Source organism: Leopardus geoffroyi, chromosome E3, assembly GCF_018350155.1.
Source record: "Leopardus geoffroyi isolate Oge1 chromosome E3, O.geoffroyi_Oge1_pat1.0, whole genome shotgun sequence".
Classification (NCBI taxonomy): Eukaryota; Metazoa; Chordata; class Mammalia; order Carnivora; family Felidae; genus Leopardus; species Leopardus geoffroyi.
Genome location: NC_059340.1, coordinates 7,319,295 through 7,337,667, shown reverse-complemented (window position 1 = coordinate 7,337,667; position 18,373 = coordinate 7,319,295). Strand labels below are relative to the sequence as shown.

The following is an 18,373-nucleotide window of genomic DNA, read 5'->3' as shown; positions in this document are numbered from 1 at the left end:
CCTTTATCCATGGTCATCAGGTGGCTTAGCAAATTCAGAAGAAAAAGCCAGGAAATGCTTTTGTTGATGTGCATTTCACAGAATTCAAATTTAAGGTGAATTATGATGGACACATAGTCCTCCTCTTTTTTTTCCTTCCTTTATTTGAAATATGTTTTCAGTGGCCTGAGCTGAGCACATTCTTACAAGGCCTGAACTGGCCAACGGATCTAAGCTGAGGCGACACTTTGGTTCATGTCGGCCTCAAACTTCACGTCATTCACTGCGTGTCACTGGCCCCTGGTACTGATGTGTTTTTGGTTTGAAAGAGCAGACATTTATTCCCTCACAACTCTGGAGGCCAGAAGTCCAAAGTCAAGGTGTGGACGGGTTGTGCCCCCTCTGAAGGCTCTAGGGAAGGATCCTTCCCGCCTCTCCCAGTTTCTGGAGCTCAAAGCAGGCTTCAGGGTCCTGGGCCCGTTGAGGCACCATGCAGTCTCTCCCTCCCATGTCTGTCTTCCAGCGTGACGATTGGCTTCCCTATATTCCCTGTTCAGATGCAGAGTGGCTGCCGGCCCTGGTGGCCCTGGTCTTTCACTGGAGCATAATTACTGTGATAAAGTGGTTACCAGTGCATCTTGGACAACACAAGCTGGGATGAGGGTGAGACCCAGGAGACCCGAGAGAGGGAGTTTGCATCTGAGAAGAGTGAGCGTGGGTGGTGACCCCCATAAGGACCCCAAGTGGAAGAGGCTTCTCCAGAGTCTGGGGTTAATAGCTGCAAACGGTTCCCAGGCACACACCCTGTCACGGGCCTTTATTAACTCGTGGTGTCTATAGAAGTGTAATTATTCGGTGCCAGCAAAAGGCCAGAGTACAACCAGAGCCCTGTGCCTTATGTCTAAATATTTAAGTTATCATAACTTGGCAAATAATATCTCTCTGCCCTGAGAAGTATGCCTTCATAATACAAAATTGAGAAATGTGTTTTTATGCAAATGACAGTTAGCAAAACAAAGACAGCTGAACTGATTATTATTACAGGAGCCTGGATGTTCTGTTTTGGGTTGGCGATATTTGCAGATTTTTAAAGACGTAGTGGTGCCTGGGTGGCTCAGTCAATTAAGCATCTTACTTCGGCTCAGGTCATGATCTCACAGTTCGTGGGTTCGAGCTCTGTATGGGGCTCTGTGGAGTCTGGAGTCTGCTTCAGATTCTGTGTCTTCCTCTCTCTCTGCCACTCCCCTGCTCATGCCCTCTGTCCCTCAAAAATAAGTAAACATTAAAAAAAAAATTAAAGAGAACTACGGGGACCTCATCAAAATAAAAAGCTTCTGCACAGCGAAGGAAACAATCAACAAAACTAAAAGGCAACCAACAGAATGGGAGAAGATATTTGCAAATGACATATTAGATAAAGGGTTAGTAAAAATCTATAAAGAAGTTATTAAACTCAACACCCAAAAAACAAATAATCCAGTGAAGAAATAGGCAGAAGACACGAATAGACACTTCTCCAAAGAAGACATTCAGATGATCAACCGACACGAAAAAATGCTCAACATCACTCATCATCAGGGAAATACAAATCAAAACCACAATGAGATACCACCTCACACCTGTCAGAATGTCTAACATTAACAACTCAGGCAACAACAGATGTTGGCGAGGATGTGGAGAAAGAGGGTCTCTTTTGCATTGTTGGTGGGAATGCAAGCTGGTGCAGCCACTCTGGAAAACAGTATGGAGGTTCCTCAAAAAACTAAAAATAGAACTACCCTACGACCCAACAATTGCACTACTAGACATTTATCTACAGGATACAGGTGTGCTGTTTCAAAGGGATATCTGCACCCCCATGTTTTTAGCAGCACTATCAACAATAGCCAAAGTATGGAAAGAGCCCAAATGTCCATCTATGGATGAATGGATAAAGAAAATGTCATATACAATGGAGTATCACTCAGCAATCAAAAAGAATGAAATCTTGCCATTTGCAACTACGTGGATGGAACTGGAGGGTATTATGCTAAGTGAAATTAGTCAGAGAAAGACAAAAATCCTATGACTTCACTCATATGAGGACTGTAAGAGACAAAACAGATGAACATAAGGGAAGGGAAGTAAAAATAATACAAAAACAGGGAAGGGGACAAAACAGAAGAGACTCATAAATATGGACAACAAACTGAGGGTTACTGGAGGGGTTGTGGGAGGGGGGATGGGCTAAATGGGTAAGGGGCACTAAGGAATCTACTCCTGAAATCATTGTTGCACTATATGCTAACTAATTTGGATGTAGATTTTAAGAAATAAAAAATAAAATTAAAAAAAATTAAAGACATGGAATTCTTATGTATTATCTATTTATGTAGTCAAATTTATTTTTTAACTTTTCTCAGTAAAATCACTAAACACATTATAATCATTATTGTCATATAATTTGTTTTGTATGGGTAGTAATGCCAAATTAGACAACCTTTTTTGAATCATTGTAGTTCTGTGGTTGTGTTGTTTTATCAATTCTAAAAATTTTTTTAATGTTTCTTTTTGAGACAGAGAGAGACAGAGCATGAGCAGAGGAGGGGAGAGAGAGAGAGAGAGGGAGACACAGAATCCAAAGCAGGCTCCAGGCTCTGAGCTGTCAGCACAGAGCCCGACGTGGGGCTCTAACTCAGGAGCTGTGAAATCATGACCTGAGCTGAAGTCAGACACCCAACCGACTGAGCCACCCAGGTGTCCCTGTTTTATCAATTCTAGTTGGAGAAAACTTCTCTCTGCTGAGGCAGCAATCAATACCATTCTTAAAGCAATACTCAGATTTGGAAATGTCATACATTTTACCCAACATATTCATGTGCTTGGAGGGAATCACATGTCACAAGTTATCTTTGTTATAGAAAATACTACAAAATATTTTAGTTTTATGATGTAAATTGTTATCACATTATGATTTTAACCACGTTTTATACTTTTATTTTATTTTAGAGAGAGAGAGCATAAGATGGGGAGAGGGATAGAGGGGGAGAGAAAGAGAGAGAGAGACAGAGAATCTCAAGCAGGCTCCACACTCAGTGGAGATGTGGGGCTAATTCCCAGGACCCTGGGATCACGACTTGAGCCAAATCAAGCGTCAGTCACTCAACCAACTAAGACACCCAGGCACCCCTTAACCACATTTTAAATCAACTTTGGTAGCTCGCTTCATGTATATGTCAAACTCACATATACATTTTATACCCATGCATATATATATATATATATATATATATATATATATATGTAATGTGTATACATGTACATATGCATATATATAGGTATGTACTAAGAATTTCTGCAGTTGCTGTCTGCACCTGTTAGGCATAGCATGCTAACCTGTGAGTATCTCTGGGACGATGAATTGGAACATGAAGAGGAGAGAGAGTGGGTGTTTGATACAACTAGGAGATAGTTGTGTGTTATACAAAAACTATTGCATTCAAGTTATCTGAGGGCAAGATTGAACAAATTAGTCTTTCTGTTACTTGTGTAGCTCCTCTGCCCCTTTCCTTTACCTAGGCCCACGCAAAGACAGTCTCTTTTGTCAACAAGGGCACAGCCCCCACCCCTCTGGCCTTAGGTCCAGTGCCCCCTGTGTCAGAACATGGGGCAATCTGGGGGGAGAAGCACTTCTCTGGAGCCGGAAGACTGATAGTCTTGAGATCCCAGTTAGCAGGTTCCAGGTTGAACTGGCCCAGCAATGGGTGTCAGATTCCCGGATGTTCATGTGTCTTTTATAAATTGACTTATATGTATGTTTGAGAGAGACAGAGAGACAGAGCATGAGCAGGGGAGAGGCAGAGATAGAAGACACAGAATCCAAAGCAGCCCCCAGGCTCTGAGCTGTCAGTACAGAGCCCGACATGGGACTCGAACCCACACACTGTAGGATCATGACCTGAGCCGAAGTTGGATGCTTAACTGACTGAGCCACCCAGGTGCCCTCCACTTGTATGTTTTTATGTTCAAGACTTTCTAGGGTGGGCCAGGGTGGGATCCCTGTTGCCCAACTCCAGGCACGGTGCCCGTCACAGCCTGGTAGGCAGCCCTTTCCACACAGCTCTCCCTGCCTCCCTCTGAATTCTGGTAACTACTCTCTGGGGCCTGGAGATACAACCCCAGACTTGCTGCAGTGTCTGTGGGCCACCGCTCTGTCTCCATAGCGTTCCTACGCCCTGCCCATTTCATCCTCTGTAAAGATTCCTTTAAGCTCTCTTGCAATTGCCTTCATCTGAGAGCCATCTGTTTCCAGCCAGGACATGCCCCGCTTTACGCCTGGACAAAGGCTTGCAGAGTGTGAATTCATTGTCGGCAAATGTGTGGTAGATACAAAGGGTGACGTGCTCGGCGGCTCTCTGTTCTATTTATTGCAGAAAACGTCTGCTTTTGGAGGGAGGAGAGCCACAATGTAGGTTGGAAAATGTAGACAGAAATAATTTTTTTCATTCTCGGGCCGGAGCTACATGGGATAAGGTAAATCCGACCACTATGTGACAAGCAATCCCCAAATGCTTGTGGTTTAACACAAGGAAAGTCAGTACTGGATTGTGTAGCATTCCAGTGTGGATGTTCCTGGTTTGAGGCTCTCCTGGGCATCTTCTTGGTCTCTCCTGCACTCAGGAACTCAGGGACCAGGCTCCTTCCATCTTGCAGTTTCACCTCCTGTGGTTCTGGAGGCTCCTCTCCACGTGCCTGGCAGATGGGGAAACAGAGCGCGTGGAAGACTGCGTAAAGAGTTTTATATCACTTCCTCTGGAGGCAATATACATCCTTCTTCCCACACTGCACTGGCCAGAAATCAGTTGTGCAACCCCCACCTGTCTGTGAGAGGGGAAATGTATTTAGATGTGGGACTAGAATCGGGGTGAGGCTGGGGAGGCACTGGCCTCAGATCAGAGCCATAAGAGGACTCCAAAAAAATTTAGTAGATTTTAAAAGTTTAATGCATGAGTTTGCTTCCAGTAAACCCAGGTAGGTAAAATTACAACAAATTCTGTTTGGGGTATAATTAAAAATATTTAAACTTAGAATAGTTTTGAGAGTTTTAATAGACCACTTTTTAATGTGTAAATATATTTTTTAACCTCTTTAATGTTCTGTTAAGAATTAACCACTAAAATACACAGGAAACGTGTGTAGGGGCCCGCATTTTTGTGTTTCCTGAAGGAAAGGGATCTAAGTTTTGAGAAACATTCAACAGTCTCAATCCCCAAACTTTATTTTTTATTCATTTCATTTTTCTTCTTATTAATTTATTTTAATTTTTAATAAGCTTATTTATTTATTTGGAGAGAGAGAGACAGAGAGAGAGGGAGAGAGCGAATCTTAAGCAGGCTCCATGCTGTCAGAGCAGAGCCTGAGGCAGGGCTCAAATTCCCCAACCATGAGATCATGACCTGAGCCGAAATCAAGAGTTGGACTCTTAACCAACAGAGCCACCCAGGCGCCCCTCATTTTTCTTTTTTTTTTTTTTTTTAAATTTTTTTTTTTTTTCAACGTTTATTTATTTTTGGGACAGAGAGAGACAGAGCATGAACGGGGGAGGGGCAGAGAGAGAGGGAGACACAGAATCGGAAACAGGCTCCAGGCTCCGAGCCATCAGCCCAGAGCCCGACGCGGGGCTCAAACTCACGGACCGCGAGATCGTGACCTGGCTGAAGTCGGACGCTCAACCGACTGCGCCACCCAGGCGCCCCTCATTTTTCTTTTTTATATCAAATGCCTTTAAGACAGGACACTTTTCTCTGCATACGGCTTTCATTATGTCCAAAGGTGTTGTTATGACAGTGTTTTCCTTCTTGTTGCCAAGTAGGAGTTTCTTTTAACTTATTTTTGGTCCAAGAGTTATTTAAGAGTGTGTCTCTTCATTTCCAAGCACATGTAGTTAAGACTGTTTGTCCCATTTAAAAAGGAAAGCTCTCCTGAGCCATGATTCACACACCATACAATTCACTCATTTAAAGCATACAGTTCAGTGGTTTTTGTTTTTGGTATATGACATTATTAATTCCTAAAACTTGTGGTAAAATATACATAACGTTTTCCATTTTAAACATTTTTAAGGTGCAATTCAGTGACATCACTTATACTCACAATATTGTACAATGTTGTACAACCATCACCAGTCTCTATTTATAAAACTTTGCCATTATTCCAAACAAAAACTTCCTTCTGTTGTGTCTAGATATCCAGTTGTCCCAGCACCATTTATTGAAGTAGTGTTTTCGTAGTTACTATAGGGATTACAACAGATACACTGAACTTTTCACAGTCTAGTTAAAATTAATATTTTACCATTTCAAGTGAAATGGTAAACCATAGAGGTCCTTTTTGTTGTCATTTTCATACGTGTTAAATCTAAAATCATGAAAAATCCTCACCAGATAATGTTATAATTTTTTGCTTCCAGTAATCATGTTACTTTAAAGAATTTAAGAGGAGAAAAATAATCTGTCATATTCTCTTGGATAATCATCATTTCTGTTGTTTATCCTACATTATAGAAGTTTGAAGCTTCCCTGTGATGCTGTTTCTCTTCCCTATGAAATTTCCTTTAGCAGGTGGTGTGTTGGCTGTGAACTTTTCCATAATGGGAGAATATCTTTCTTTCTCCTTCATTGCTACAGGATATTTTTGCTGGATAGAGGATTCTGGGTTGATGGCTCTTTCTTTGAGTGCTTGAAGCATGGTTTTTCTCTCTTCTGGCCTCCATGGTTTCTGATGAGGAATCTGTAGTAGTTTGAATGATTGAATGCAATACTTTGTTATTCTCTGGCTGCTCTGACGATTTATTTCTTGATCTTTGGTTTTCACTAGTTTAATTATGATGTGTCTGGACATGATTATCTTTGAGTTGATCCGTTCACTGATCTTTTTTTTTTAAACACTACTTGTTTTTTTGTTTTGTTTTGTTTTGTTTTGCTTTCTTTTCAAAAATTTTAAAATGTTTATTTATTTTTGAGAGGGGGTGGGCAGAGAGAGAGAGAGAGAGCAGGACACAGAATCCGAAGCAGGCTCCAGGCTCTGAGCTGTCAGCACAGAGCCCGATGCAGGGCTTGAACCCATGAACCGAACTGTGAGATCATGACCTGAGCCAAAGTCAGACATTCAACCGACTGAGCCAGCCAGGCGCCCCGCACTGATCTTAAATCTTTAATTTTATGTCTTTCACTGTATTTGAGAGGTTTTCAGCCAGTGTTTGTTTAAATATTCCTTTCTTCATTGGTCTCAAGTTCCTCTTCCTCCAGAATTCCAATGACATATGTGTTCGATCTTTTTATATTGTCCCATGGGTCTTTAAGGCTCTGTTCATTTTTTAAAATCTTATTTTTCCTGGCTGTTCAGGTTGGATAATTTCTTTTGATCTGTTTTTAAGTCTCCTGATTCTTTCCTGTCTCATCTCCATTCTGCTACTGAAGACTTCCAATTAACTTTTTGTTTCAGTTATCATATTTGTCAGCTTTAAATTTTCCATTTGACTTTTTTTTATGGCTTTTATTTTCTGCTGAGAAGGTCTATCTTTCCATTCATTTCAAGACTGTTTACATTTATTTCATGGGGGCATAGTGATAAAACAGCTATGTTTTGTAACAAATGAAAACAAATGTTTTCGTTTTATGTAAGACGAAAGTCTTTGTCTAATCATTCCAACATCTTGGGATTCATGTCTTTTACCTTGTGGGCTGTTGAGTTTTCCTGTTTCCTTGTATGCCAAGTAATTTTGGATTATCCTGGACATTTTAAGTATTATTATGCTATGAGATGTTGGGTCCTTGTTAAAGTTCTACGGAGAATGTTGACGTCTCTGTTTTGGCAGACAGTTGAGCTACGTTCAGACCGCAAGTCCCAACACACCTTCTGTGGGCTGTGGTTTCAGTGCCATTTAAAAACTTGGCTGTGGTGTTTGGATCTGTCCTGTGTGTTCATCCCACCCCCCTGTTCCCCTCCACCCACCCTCCACTGCCCATGGGCCATTCTGAGACCAGGGTGGGGATCTACACCACAGTTTGGTTCTCAAAGCCTGTGGTATGCTTTCAGTGATCCGTTCCATGTGTGTGTATCTTGGAGATGGGCTTGGGGCTTCATATACAGCTTATGGAATTCCTTTTTCAAGCTTCCTCCTCATAAAGATAAGAAGGCCAAGATTTTAGTTTCCCCTTGCACTTCTTGTCACGAACTTCCTGTGAGGTCATCTACCTCTTAGGGGAAGCAGTTAGAGGAAAGGAAGAGAGAAAAAAACAGGGGGATTCCCCCCACACTCTTTCCCTTTGCTAGTTTCTGTCAGGCAAAGGTTTTTGGGTTTTTTTTCCCCTCTGTCTCCTGGTTTCTCTGTTATTGTGGGCGTGTCTGCTGCTGCTATGTCACCATTACTGCCATGAGAGTGGCTCAGGGCAGGCTTGGGTGGGATTAAAAATAAAGCAGGGGGGCGCCTGGGTGGCTCAGTCGGTTAAGCGTCTGACTTTGGCTCAGGTCATGATCTCCCGGTTCCTGGGTTCAAGCCCTGTGTTGGGCTCTGTGCTGACAGCTCAGAGCCTGTAGCCGGCATGGGATTCTGTGTCTCCCTCTCTCTCTGCCCCTCCCCCATTCACACTGTATCTCTCAAAAATGAATAAATGTTAAAAAAATAAAAATAAAAATAAAAGCAGGGTTTCCCCTTACCCTCTCCCTCTTAGTCTTCTGACCAGAACAAGAGAGTTTCTCTTGGAGCTCTTTCTTCCTGTGCCCGCTATGCAGTTCTGGGATCCAGGATGTTCTGAGGGTGAACTGGAGACTTGGGATGATGAAAAACCAAAGAAAACCATAAACTCACTGCCATATATTTCCCTGAGTTTTTTTAAAAATTTTTTAATGTTTATTATTTTTGAGAGAGAGAGACAGAGCACAAGCAGGGGAGGGGAAGAGAGAGGGAGACACAGAATCTGAAGCAGGCTCCAGGCTCTGAGCTGTCAGCACAGAGCCCCATATGGGGCTCGAACTCACGAAATGGGAGATCATGACCTGAGCAAAAGTCAGACGCTTAACCAACTGAGCCACCCAGGTGCCCCTATTTCCCTGAGTTTTGATTTCTCTCTCCAGTCTGTTATTACCTACTTTGCAGTCCTCTATTAGTTGCTTTGTGGACTCTGTCCAAGGTTTTAGTTGTAATGGGTGGAAGACATGGGGTGGGGTATTATTTATTCCACTGTAACCAGTGCTGGGACTCCTACCTTGATACTTTGAATCCCACAAACTAGGCATTGCTGGTATTGTTTGTCAGGCTCAATTTGTTTTGATTTATCTACATGCTTCTTTCTTCTCCCCATCCCCTTTTGTATCTCAGAATTTACTTCTTTCTGTTACTTTTTTTTTTTTTTTAGTTTTTTTTTAACCTTTATTTATTTTTGAGACAGAGAGAGACAGAGCATGAACAGGGGAGGGTCAGAGAGAGAGGGAGACACAGAATCTGAAACAGGCTCCAGGCTCTGAGCAGTCAGCACAGAGCCCGACGGGGGGCTCGAACTCACATACCGCGAGATTGTGACCTGAGCTGAAGTCGGATGCTTAACTGACTGAGCCACCCAGGCACCCCTAATTTTTATATGTTATATTTCTAGAGTTTCTTTTCTTTTTTTTTTTTTTTTAATGTTTATTTATTTCTGAGACAGAGAGAGAGAGAGAGAGCATGCACGTGCATGAGCAAGATTGGGGGAGGGGCAGAGGGAGAGAGAGTCTTAAGCAGGCTTTAAGCTCAGCATGGAGCCTGATGGGGGGCATGATCCCATGACCCTGGGATCATGACCTGAGCTGAAATCAAGAGTTGGCCACTTAACTGACAGCCCCTGGGGCGCCTCTATTTCTAGAGTTTCTATTTGTGTTTTCCCCCCAAAATTTACCTGGTTGCTTTTGCATTTTCTTGTTTCATCATGTTTCCAATATCTTCTTTTCTTCCTTTAGATAATTTATTTTATGATGTGTCAGATAATTCTAATATCAGCAGTCTTTGATGGCCTGATTCTACAGTTAATTGTTTCCAAAAAGATCTTCCATATGTTTTGTTAGATTTATTCATTTTATTCCTATTACCTCATTGTTTGCTGTTTTAGATAATTGTATCTTTTTAAACTAAATCTGGTCTATGGAGGTATAATTTACCTACAATATTTTTCCTTTTCAGGTATTGTAGTTCAGTGAGGTTTTTAAAGGTATAAGGTCATGCAGTTGCCATCAAAATAGAGAATTTTTCCATTACCCCAAGAAGTCCTTCATGCCCCTTTGTAATCAATCCTCTCTCCCTGGCTCTAGTCCCTGGCAGTCACTGCTCTGAATTCTGTCCCTATAATTTTACCTTTTCTAGAATGTTGTGTTCATCTTAAAAATAAAACTGCTGGTTATTTCACCAGCAAAAATGGGTTTGTTCAGGAACAGCAGAGGATTACAATATGGAACAAACCAGCTATGGCAAAATCAGAGGCATGTCTGCCACATAAAGGAGAGAAATGTTTTTTTTTTTTTTTTTTAAATATAATTTATTGTCAAGTTGGCTAACATAGAGTGTGTACAGTGTGCTCTTGGTTTTGGGGTAGATTCCCATGATTCATCGCTTACATACAATACCCAGTCCTCATACCAACAAGTGTCCTCCTCAATGCCCATCACCCATTTTTCCCCCTCCCGCCTGCCTCCCAAAGAGAAATGTATTTTAACAGAAGAAAGGGGGAAGGTGGGAAGTCTGTTATAAGCAAGTCCATTGGACTCACCTGGGGAAGTTCAACTACAGTGGCTTCTCATTGGCTGAGTATGTCTCTCATTGGCTGGGCTGTTGTGGGGGCGGGGGTGGGGGATGAAAACCTTTCTTCCTCTTGTTAGGGTAATAAAGTAGTATCCACCTGAAAGGCTCAGTTCTTTCTGTTGCATTTGCAATTGATGACTACTAGCAAAGCTTGAGAACCCATCTTCCTAACCTCCCGACTTGGTTTTAGTGAAATTTCCTTTATTAATTTTCCACAGTCATATAAATGGAAGCATAGCCTTTTGGGTTTGGCTTCTTTCACTTAGCAAAGTAATTTTGAGATTTATTCACATTATTACGTGTATTGGTAGTTGATTCCTTTTTACTACTGGTAATATTGCATTGTATGGATGTCTCACCACTCATATATCCAGTCACCAGTTGATCAGGTGATGGACAATTGTTTTTTTCCCCACAGTTTTGGGTGATTATGAATAAAACTGCTATGAACATTAGCATACAGATTTGTGTGACAACATGTTTTCCTTTCTGTGGGGTAGATACCTAGAAGTGGGAGGTTTGGTCATATGGTTCATACGTATTTATATTTAGAAGAATCTGCCAAAATATTTTTCTTTTAATTCTTAATGTTTATTTACTTTTGAGAGAGACAGAGAGAGACAGAGTGTGAGGGGGTGGGAGACAGATAGGGAGACACAGAACCGGAATCAGGCTCCAGGCTCCAAGCTGTCAGCACAGAGCTTGACTCAGGGCTTGAACTCACCAATCATGAGATCATGACCTGAGCCAAAGTTGGAAGGCTAACCGAGTCACCGAGGTGCCCCCCCCCCCACCAAAGTGTTTTTCAAAGTGATTGTACCTTTTGTTGTTGTTATTTGGTCCATATCATTCAGCACCCAGGGCCTGATGACCTCTGGAATGTTCTTGCTCCAATTTATGATTATACTATTTTGAATCCCCATCAGCAAAGCATGAGAGTTTCAGTTGCTCTGCATCCTCACTAGCTCTTGGTATTGTATCTTGCTGTGGTTTTAATCTGCATTTTCTGAATAACTAGTGATTTTGAAGTTCATTTCATGCAATTATTTGTCATGTGTATCTCTTCTTTGATGAAGTATTGCTTCAAATCTTTTGTCTGATTTTTAAAAATTGGGATTTTTGTTATTGAGTATTGAGAGTTCTTTATAGATTGTGGTGACAAGTCCTTTATCAGATGCATGCTTTGCAAGTGTATTTCCCAGTCTGTAGTTTTTTAAAAAAATGTTTATTTATTTATTTTGAGAGAGAGTGCATGAGTGGGGGGAGGGGCAGAGAGAGAGAGAGAGAGAGAGAGAGAGAGAGAATCCCAAGCAGGCTCTGTGCTATCAGCACAGAGCCTGATGAGGGGATCAATCCCACGAACCTTGAGATCGTGACCTGAGACGAAATCAAGAGTCAGATGCTTAACTGACTGAGCTACCCAGGCACTCCTGTGGTTTGGTTTTTTATTTTCTTAACAATATTTTTTGAAGAGCAGTTGAGATTCCAGATGTCACTGGTCCCCCTCAGCAAGGTTTGCCTCGAATCTGAAGTTGGAAAGCTTCCCCCTGCCCATGGCTGGGCCAGCACACCTGGTATCTTATGCATATGTGTGTCCCTGTGTTGCAGTGGGGGCACAGCCTGGAGTTTCTCGTGGGGGAGTTACTCCGCCATAGGACCTGAGAGAGGCCCAGAAAACAGGAGGGAGGCAGGAGGCTCTCCTAGTTCAACCCTAGCCCTTTTTAGCCCCCAGCTCATCCTGGACGTGGCTTTTTACCCATGTCCACTGGCTAAGCCTCTGTCCTATTTCTTTCTAGGTCCCAGGCCCCTGCCATTCACTGTAGAGGTCAGCATGAGCAGGATGAGCACCTGACAATGGCCAGGGGTGAGGTCATCACATCATCCAGTGTCCGGCAGTGAACCCAGCAAGGGTTGGAGTCTTCCTGGCCTACAGGTGCAGAAGTCACCCAGCCAGCAGGAGGTCAAGCTGTCCAAATCCTGGCACTCCCTCTGATCCCCAGAGGGTGCCTGCATGGGGAAGCAGCTGCCAGGTGCCTTGAACCCACGGCCTAGGGGTCAGTACAGAGTGGTGGCTGCTGAAAGTCCTGAGTGGAGAGAAGCAGGGATGGTCTATACGGGCAATGGACCACAGGGAGGGTGGGGGTACTAGTGATATGGGGCTGCAGAGCAAAGAGTCAAAAAAGAATTCTCGAGATGTTTTGGGTGCCAAACAGGTGTTTGTATTACAGCACGGGATGGACCGTGGGCAGAAAGAGCTGCACTTATCCGGTTGTTAGGGTAAGGTTATTTCATTGTCTAGTAGAACAGTCCTGAGACCTCTCAGATGTGTATCAGCGGCCATATGTTGAAAGAAGACTGTTAACATATATCCTGGGCAGGAGGAGGTGTGCAGTTATCAGAGGGAAGTTACACTGACCACAGTGATGAAGCTACAGCGGTAAAACATTAAAGGAAGTCCCTGCGGGAATAGAGGAGTGTTACAATCTGTAACCTTTGCTGCCTCAGGAGTCGCAGCAAAGTCTGGTCTTTGTTCTTTTTCTCCCATCGCTAGGAAGAACCGCTGGGGAAAGGGCTGGGAAAGGTCCCGGGAACAGGTGGCGGAATCCGGTTGGGGAGAAGGGCTCACGCTGGCAGGGGCCCGGCAACGATCTCCGGAGCCAAATCGGGTGGGCGAGCGCGAGGGTGGGTGGGAGCAGGCCTGCGGAAGGAGCGCTCCGGGGTCCCGAGGGGCAGCCCGAGCGGGGGTGGGGGGGGGGGGGTCGGGGAGCGGGTTCCCGGGGACCACCGCTGGGCTGCTGGGGGGAGAAGGAGCTACTGACCGCCAGTGAAGTCGGCCACGGGGTGGGGGCGTCCCGAGGGCCGTTTGCGGAGGGGCGAGCTGTCCGGGGCTGTCGGGCCAGCTGCGGTGGGCGAGGGCTGGGCTGAGGGAGCCGGTACGGAGGGGTGAGGGTCGCAGACACGGGTGAGTCACAACTCTTATCCTTTCTCCGAAACCCCGGCGGCACCTCGGAAGATGCTCTTCTCTCGGGCGGCACTGGTGTCTCCTGTGGAGCGACCTCCGGAGCCCGCTCGCCGGCAGCTCCGCAGCAGGTGTCAGCGGCGCCACCTGGTGGTTCCTGCACGCCCGGCCTCCCGCCCCAGGCCCAGGCCTCGTTCTGCTCCCGGCTCCCGAAGGTCGCCGCCTGCCCACGGCCTCCCCTGCTGCCCCAGCCAAGCACAGGCACGGAGACGTCCAGACCTCGTTGCTGTCGCTGTGCCTCCTTTGCTCCCTGCTGAAAGTAACCTCCGCCTTCCAGTCTCAGGCTCCACTTCTGTTAAATGGACTTACTGAAAACACCTACCTCTTGGAGTTGTAAGTCCTAAGTAACATATTCCGTGCAAAGTTGCTTAGTACTTGGTCCCGGTTTACAATCTTCACCCTCCCCTCAGGCCTTATGACTTTTATTATGTACTCGATGAGCAAAGTGAACCTCAGAGAGAGGTTAAGCTGCTGGAGGTTTCACAGTCAGGGAGTGGCCCCTGGAACTCCAAGTCAAGAGGGTCCAAAGCCCAAACCTTATCTCACATTATGGCAGAAGGCATGTCCTGGACATGGAAGTAAAGGGGCTAGTTCAGTTCTGTCCTCTTGGGCAATGCACCTCTTTCTCTCTCTGGTGTCGATTACCACGTGCACTGAATGAGCAAATAGTAGAAGGGGTCTGTACCTGGAATCTCTGGGGCTGAGTGGTCTGGCACCACAACTGCACTCACCCAGCTGGTCCCTTCAGCGCTGCTGGTTCTGGGACATGGGGCTGGACTGCTGGGAGCAGGCCAGCTGTGGAGACTTCCTGGCTCCTGAAGTTTTCACATACCATGGGGACCAGGCTGGCTGTGGCTGTCTGAGCTTGTAGAAGACAGGCTCCAGTTGGGGGAGCTCTCCCTGACTCCATAATGTGTAAGTGGCCTGGGCAGACAGCCAGGTTCAGGCCCCGGGGTCCCTCAGAGCTCCCTCCCTTGTCCCACAAACATTCCCTTCCTAGAGAAGTGAGGCTTCCTGGGGAGACCCCAACACCTCCTCTGAGACCCTGCAAGTCCCATTGCCCCCACACCCCTGCCCCTGACATGGTCCTAAGGCAGCTGGGCCCAGATCTACTCCCTCCCTAACATCTCCCTGAGCGGCCTCCGGGACCTCTGTGGCACCCTCTCCTCTCCCATGAGCCCCCAGCCCTGCAGGGACCACTGAGCTGATTAGGCCAATGCTGAGGTCTCCTCAGAGGAGGAAGATGATCACAGGCTGAGGAAGGCAGGCCCTATGACCCCTTAACCACTCCCTCACCCTACCTGCCCCACCCTCTCCCCAATGCTTCATAGAGGTGGTGGCTGGGTGGGGCTGGGTCCTGGCAAAGCCACACCAGAGCATACCTAGAATAGTAAACTGGGTTTCTGGAAGGTTCTGTGGTTGGACACAGGCTCTGGGCAGGCTCTTCCTGAACCAGGCAGAGGGGGTGGTTCCTGGCTTGGCAGGTAGCACTGCCTGGGATTTCCCACAAGCAGAACCAAGTAAAGGACCTAGTGGCAGGTGTCTCCTCTCCCAGGCTAGTATCCATCCTGGTTGGGGGTGCGGCCTGAGCCTGGCTCCAGGACCATCCCGTCACTGCCACCCAGAATCTTTCACACTCCTGTAGAGCCTTGCAGCTTGTAGAGCTCTTCCGTGTTCTCACATGGCAAAGGTGTGATGAGGCCCAGGTGGCTGGGCCTGTTTACCGCAGGAGGCTGATTCCCGGATGGGAAGATGAGTGGGTAGGGGAGTGTGTGTTCAGTCCCTGTGAGTGTTGACCCGCCTCTACCTGCCCCCTGAGTACCCAGTGGGGAGTAGTGCTGGTGCCCTAGTAATAAGAGAGGAGCCAGAGGAAGCTACTGTGGGCAGATCTGAGGTGATCCTCCTGCCTCTGAATATCAATTCTGTGGAAGGAAGGCATCAGGACCTCCTCCCCCAGAACATCTCAGGGAGCCCGACATAGGCATGCTGGGCCAGGCTACAGGGGCTTTTCTTGGGTTGAAGCCCCAGAAGCCCTTGCTGCTGTCCTAGGACATGGCAAGATGGGAGTATAGACCCCCCAATCTCACCTTCCCAGCCCCTGGTGCCACTCAGCAAGGTCTACAGGGCCAGGAACCCTCCCTGGTCCAGAGCGGAGGGTGAGCAGGGGATAGGTCTCCTATGCTGAGGCCCCATCCCTGTCCAAGTCTAACCTGGCTCCTGCCTCCCAGGGGTTGAAACTGCCTCTAACCTCTTAACCCCTAAAGAAGAAAAGGTCCAGCCAAGGCCCCAGTCAGAAACCACTTTTTTTTTTTGACTTAGTTATCAACATCACCTGTGACGGCTGGGGACTTGAAAACAGGAAACAACCTGGGATGGAATTTTGTCACTTCGCATAGATACATGTGTGCCCACACGTACCCACACGTGCACACGTGCTGACCACATCCGTGGCGAGTGGGCCTTGACCAGCTTTATGTTAGAGACACTTATGCAGGCCGGAGAATAAGATAAGATGTGCAAAGACGATGGGCACCCAGGACACAGGTGCACAACAGAAGGGGATCCCAGAGGCCTGAGAAGAGAGGGAGCCCAAGCGGACTTGGGGTCCCTCTCATCGAACTCCTAAGTGCTCCTCCATGGCTCTGTGCCCCACAGGGTCAGGGAAATGGACAAGGTTGGGGCCAACTGGGAGAGGCCGCTCTCCCGCCTGAGCATAAAGTCCATTCTCAATGGAGATGAAACTGCTGCGTGCAGAGGCTGGCAGGGGCACCCAGGGGGCAGGAGGCCGAGGTTGGCACGCCGTGTGGGCGGGGAACACTGCCCATGGGGACAGTGGCCGGGGCTGAAGAACCGTGTCTAGAGTGGCGAGGCGGTAATGGTTGGTATTGACAGTAGTGTACGGGATGTGGAGAGAGGCCAGGGAGGCTTGGCTGGCCACCTGCTGGGACGATGGGGAAGGAGGCCTGAGTTAGGCCCTACCTCATAGCCCCCCAGTACCAGCCCACTCTGTTCCCCACTCGCAAACAATCCCCCAGTCCTCACCCTTGCTCGCGTCTGTGTCTGGGGGCTGGTGAAGGGTGGCTGAAGCTTCATGACAGACCTGGGAAAGTGAGGAGGGTTAGAAGCAAAGCATGTGGCTAGCCCGCTGGTGTGGGAGTTTGGACTGGGCCCAGCAGGGGTTGGATCTCACCAGTGCCTCTGCCGATGCAGCAGGTAGAGAAGGTAGACACAGCCAAAGATGAGGACCCCTGAGACCCCCAAGATCCCAGCCAGGTCAGCCCGCAGAATGGGGGATGGGGTAGGGGCAGGGAGCCCTGTGTATAGAGAGAGAGCTGTACCAGATGGGCAGCCAGTGCCCTGGGGTCCTTCCCTGCCCTCCCTGGCCCCTCTCATTGGCCCCACCTTGGTCTGTGCTGAGCAAGAGGTTCCCACAGGCCTCCTGGGAGCCTTCAGGAAAGGAAACAAATTTGCAGCAGAAGGTGGTGTTGGGATTGGGGCTTATCCCCTCAGACCCTTCTTCCAAGGTGAGGGAGATGCTGGTTTTGGTTTCCCAGTGGACCTGGCAGGCAGGGGGCCAATGCTGGATGCCAAATTCTGGGTGCAAAACAGCCAGTCTAGTCCCTCCGGCACCGTCGGGCCCCCCAGAGCTCACAGTCACCAGGGAGACAGAACCAGATCCCAGGAATCCACAGCGGACAGTGAAGGACGGGGACTTGGTGGCCTCCATCTGAACTTGCACCCACACTTCAGGGGTCCCTGTGGGATACAGGCATAGGAGGGCCCCAGGGCTGGGTCTCCACCCTGCCCCATCTTCTGCTTCTCTCCAGTCCCCCACTCACCAGCAGTGATGCAGAGTGTCAGCAGCGCCAAGAGCAGGACCAGGGCCCGGGGCCTGTCCATGGCTCCCCTCCGGCCCCAGCTATGGGAGCTGCTGTGGTAGGGACAGCACCTGTGTTTCCGTTCTCATCACAGGAAGTTTTCATGTGTGAACAAGCCTGGGGAGCAGCTGGGCTCTGCAGCCCTGCCCCATTTCCTTCTCTGTCTGCCTCAGCTTCATGAATGCAGGGCAATGCACCCTCTGCCTTGGGAGACTTAAAGCAACAGCACTGTTTTCCCTGTACCCATGGCTGTGCTTCACTCAAGCAGGACAGCAAGCCAAAAACCAGATGGTCCCTTGGGCAAACTGTCATCCCACCACACTGAGAGAAGCAGGGCCTCCAGGCCAATCACTTCACCACTCTCAGCCCAGTGAGCATCCTCTGGACCCTTTGACCTCCTCTCTGGCTCCACACCTGACTCAGACCTGCTTCCTCCGCTGCTGTTTGCGACAGGGTAGGAGACCTGTGCACAGCTGACCGGTGTGGTAACCCAGCCCAGTGTGGGTGCAGAGCAGGGGGGCACATACCAGCCTCAGCCTCCCTAGCCTGGTAGTCCCTCTCCCACCGAGATCCTCCCCACTTTGCAAGGCCCTGCTCAAATCCCACCGCCTCCAGGAGGCTGCCCCCAAGGGAACATTTCCTTCTTGGACAACTGCTGCACAGAGGCTGGGCCTGGGTGGTGGCTGCCCC

General features: G+C 47.4%; 1 protein-coding gene across 3 annotated transcripts; it reads right to left on the bottom strand.

Annotated features, from left to right (window-relative positions):
• Positions 1-16,090: 16,090 nt before the first annotated feature.
• Positions 16,091-17,930, bottom strand: PVRIG (PVR related immunoglobulin domain containing). 3 transcript variants are annotated; one of them, XM_045460296.1, is made up of 5 exons: positions 17,645-17,930; positions 17,208-17,561; positions 16,996-17,119; positions 16,848-16,905; positions 16,091-16,746 (listed from the first exon to the last, which is right to left on the bottom strand). In XM_045460296.1, exons 1-5 carry the CDS (start codon positions 17,703-17,705, stop codon positions 16,417-16,419), a joined length of 927 nt encoding a protein of 308 aa, XP_045316252.1. In that variant the 5' UTR covers positions 17,706-17,930; the 3' UTR covers positions 16,091-16,416. The 3 variants fall into 3 exon arrangements, with proteins under 3 accessions (XP_045316252.1, XP_045316253.1, XP_045316254.1); XM_045460297.1 differs by having other exon boundaries at positions 16,091-16,743; XM_045460298.1 differs by having other exon boundaries at positions 17,208-17,399.
• Positions 17,931-18,373: the final 443 nt, after the last annotated feature.

Excerpts from the sequence above, each read along its gene's own strand:
- PVRIG (XM_045460296.1), bottom strand. The coding sequence starts at position 17,705 with ATGGACAGGCCCCGGGCCCTGGTCCTGCTCTTGGCGCTGCTGACACTC. Across the intron at positions 17,562-17,644 it reads GACACTCTGCATCACTGCTG|GGACCCCTGAAGTGTGGGTG; the intron begins GTGAGTGGGGGA and ends TGTATCCCACAG. Across the intron at positions 16,747-16,847 it reads AGACACAGACGCGAGCAAGG|CAGGTGGCCAGCCAAGCCTC; the intron begins GTGAGGACTGGG and ends CCATCGTCCCAG.